The 2,780-nt window shown below is 45.9% G+C and overlaps 1 protein-coding gene across 1 annotated transcript in view; it reads left to right on the plus strand.

The window, feature by feature from the left end:
• The first annotated feature begins 847 nt into the window (after positions 1-847).
• The window catches only part of FSTL1 (follistatin like 1), a 57,037-nt gene continuing 55,104 nt past the window's right edge, over positions 848-2,780 (plus strand). Inside the window, exon 1 of the mRNA XM_014957194.1 lies at positions 848-901. Coding sequence (XP_014812680.1) covers positions 863-901 — 39 coding nt within the window. The 5' untranslated portion in view covers positions 848-862. The remainder of the gene's footprint in view (positions 902-2,780) is intronic.

Raw genomic sequence — 2,780 nt, forward strand, 5'->3', positions numbered from 1 at the left:
GGGGGGACATGACTCGTTCCTCCCCGCCTGCATTTTTTCTCCCTACATATTTCTCCCAGATGGCGAGCCCCACCCTAGAGCATCGCAGTTTGGCTCTGCACACTCACAAAAAAAGGAGAAAAGAAAAAAAAAAATGTATAAACATACCAGATTTCCCATCAGATTTCCTACAAAGGGTTCCCTCTCTTTCTGCCTCCCACCCCTTGGACCACGCGGCAGGAGCGATGGCAAAGGAAAAAAGGGGGGAGGGTGGGGTGGTGTTAGGGTGAAGCCTGTCGCTGTGGGTCTGTCCCCTGGCAAGCAAAGCTCTTTGGTGAACTCCCCGCAACTGCCAGCCCGAATAATGCGAGTGCTGGGGCAGCGAGGAGCGGAGGTGAGACAGGGTGGCCGTGAGCCCACGCTGCCACAACCGACAGCTCTGGTCACGATAGTGGCTGTCGTGAAAACCCAGGGGAGCAGGACTGAGCTGTGGCGCGAGGCAGCGCTTCCCGTCCACGATAAAATACGTTTTCTTCCCGAGGCGTGACATAGTTATGTAGTCAGCGTTTCCACGCGTCCTCTCCAGCGCTGTCCTGAAAAAGCCAGAACGGTTTTATTCATGTTCTTAGGAACCCTAAATAAACCTGAACCAGTTCTGGTCGATGTGGAGCGAAATTTCTGTAGGAAGGAAGTGCACAGCAGTATGTCCATAAGATGAAAGATAATAACAGCTAAATAGTGATGGCAGAGGGGTGAGTAAAGCCTGGAGTCAGTAACCAGGAGAAACATAGCCAAGATGTGTTTGGCCCTTGATTTCTGATTTCACTGGTGGCGCTAACGTTATGTTGATGCGGTCAAAGTGCTAAATCCTGTTTTTTGCCTAATGCACTCTAATTTGGAGTACCTGGATGACTTCCCAAGTGTAAGTACTGTCATGTCTCCGTGCCTCAGTGTCCCCATCTGCAAACTGAAAGAAAAAATGTACAGCCATCGTGATCAAAACTTGGTTTTAAAGGCCAGTTCGTGCTTGAGTGGATAAATGAATTCTTTGTTTTCAGGGGTAGTGGTCTAGGTGTCAAACCAGTGAACACTTTGGTTCAGTTCCAGTCAAAGTTCAGCAGAACTCAAGAGTGATGACTGAGGTTTGGGTCTGGTTTCAGGGAAAACTGACACTTCAGACAACCTTTGTTTTGGGGTTCAATTTGATTCATTTATTGCAGGTAGCTGCCAAGTGGTGAACATCAGTTCACTCAAGGGTAGTACCCCACCCTCTAGGATATCTAGACCTTGTTTTCGAGGGAGTGGGCTGTGCTTGAAGGTGAGCTGCTTGCAATTCAGAGACAGCTTTGATGGTTACCTCATTCTAAATGTTTTTTACTACCTTTCTCCTGCTTCATTGGCATTTAGTCAGATTAGTATGGCATTTTCCGGTGTGGTTTTCCCTCTTCCAGATTTTGGAAGTGATAACCTCTCTTATTTCTCCTGTTTCTGCTGCAGTGTGCACTTTGTGCCTTTCAGTATGTTCGGAATATTAACACCGATCCTTAAGCTTCTAATCCTTTTGTCGGCAAAACTATATCTGAAATGCAGTGGGGGTTTTGTACAAGACTAATTTCTACAATATTGTTAGGTGCATAATTAGAGTCCTTAAAGAAAGAAAGAAAGAAATTGCTTCGGTAAATGTTCCTGGCATGACTTTGTGCAGACTGGAAAATCTGAGACGTGCCAAAACTTGGAAGCTTTTTTTGGCCTGGTTCAGTAATAGTCACAAGAGCAATAGACGGTGAACTGTACTCCTCGGATGGAAGCCAGCCACCAGTTTCACACAGCCCTTTTTATCTCTTTCTTCCTGGGTCAGAGCCTCAATGAGGCGACCGTTCTCTAGTACTAACAGGGGTGCTACAGAGGTAAAGTTGCTTGTGTTCTTGGCTGGGGCTTTCTGAAGCAGATGGAGTGATTTTTGGGAAGCATCCGTTGTGATAGGGGAAAAGGGAGAGGCTGGAAAAGTCTGATGAATGTATTAAAAGTTAATGAGTTGTTCATATCCTGCTGGAATAAGTTGCCTAGTTAACACTGGAGAGGAGTCCAGTTGCTGTTTGTCTGTGTTCGTGAGGTCTGAAGGCTGATGTGCAGGAGCATTTCCACTGGTGGGACCACTGTAATTACACCAGCATCGTTATGTGTCCCACCAGAGTACTTATTTCAAAATAAGAGTGAGGGTTTTTATCTTCTCATTTTGGATTAAACCTGATTGAGAATAATCAAGAAAGTTATTTTCACCATGGATTTTAGATGTTAGCAAAGAGGCTTATGGAGCAGGAGTATATCGTGGACAGAAGTCCTTTCCTGAATCCAGCCTTGCAAAGAGGAGAAGTCTCTGCCCTGACCTGTCCTCTGCTTCTTGCCAGTTTGCTGGCCATTCAGGTTAATCCCTGGGACTTGTAGCTGTTCTCTTGAACTGTCCTTAACCCATTTCTAGCCAGATAAGCCAGCCTTTGGAAATGGTTATGTGGACAGTTTAATCTGACTTGTCTCATTTTGGCTAAAAAGGGTAGAGGAGGAGAGCTAGAGGCTCTTGTCTTGCAAGGAGATCTACTGACAGATCTGAGGGGGCTATAACCCCCAAGCAACACGGTGATGACAAGCATCTGGGGGCAGATTTATAACCTTTTTTAATAGCACAGTATTTGCAGTGTCTACATTTGTTGTTACCCTGGGATTAATTTTTTCTCACCCTATCTCCTTTTCCCAGAGCATAATTTTTCCATGTGAAAAGCTGAAAAAGGGGGGGGGGGGGGGGG

Source organism: Calidris pugnax, unplaced genomic scaffold (genome assembly GCF_001431845.1).
Source record: "Calidris pugnax isolate Ruff unplaced genomic scaffold, ASM143184v1 scaffold225, whole genome shotgun sequence".
In the NCBI taxonomy this organism is placed as follows: Eukaryota; Metazoa; Chordata; class Aves; order Charadriiformes; family Scolopacidae; genus Calidris; species Calidris pugnax.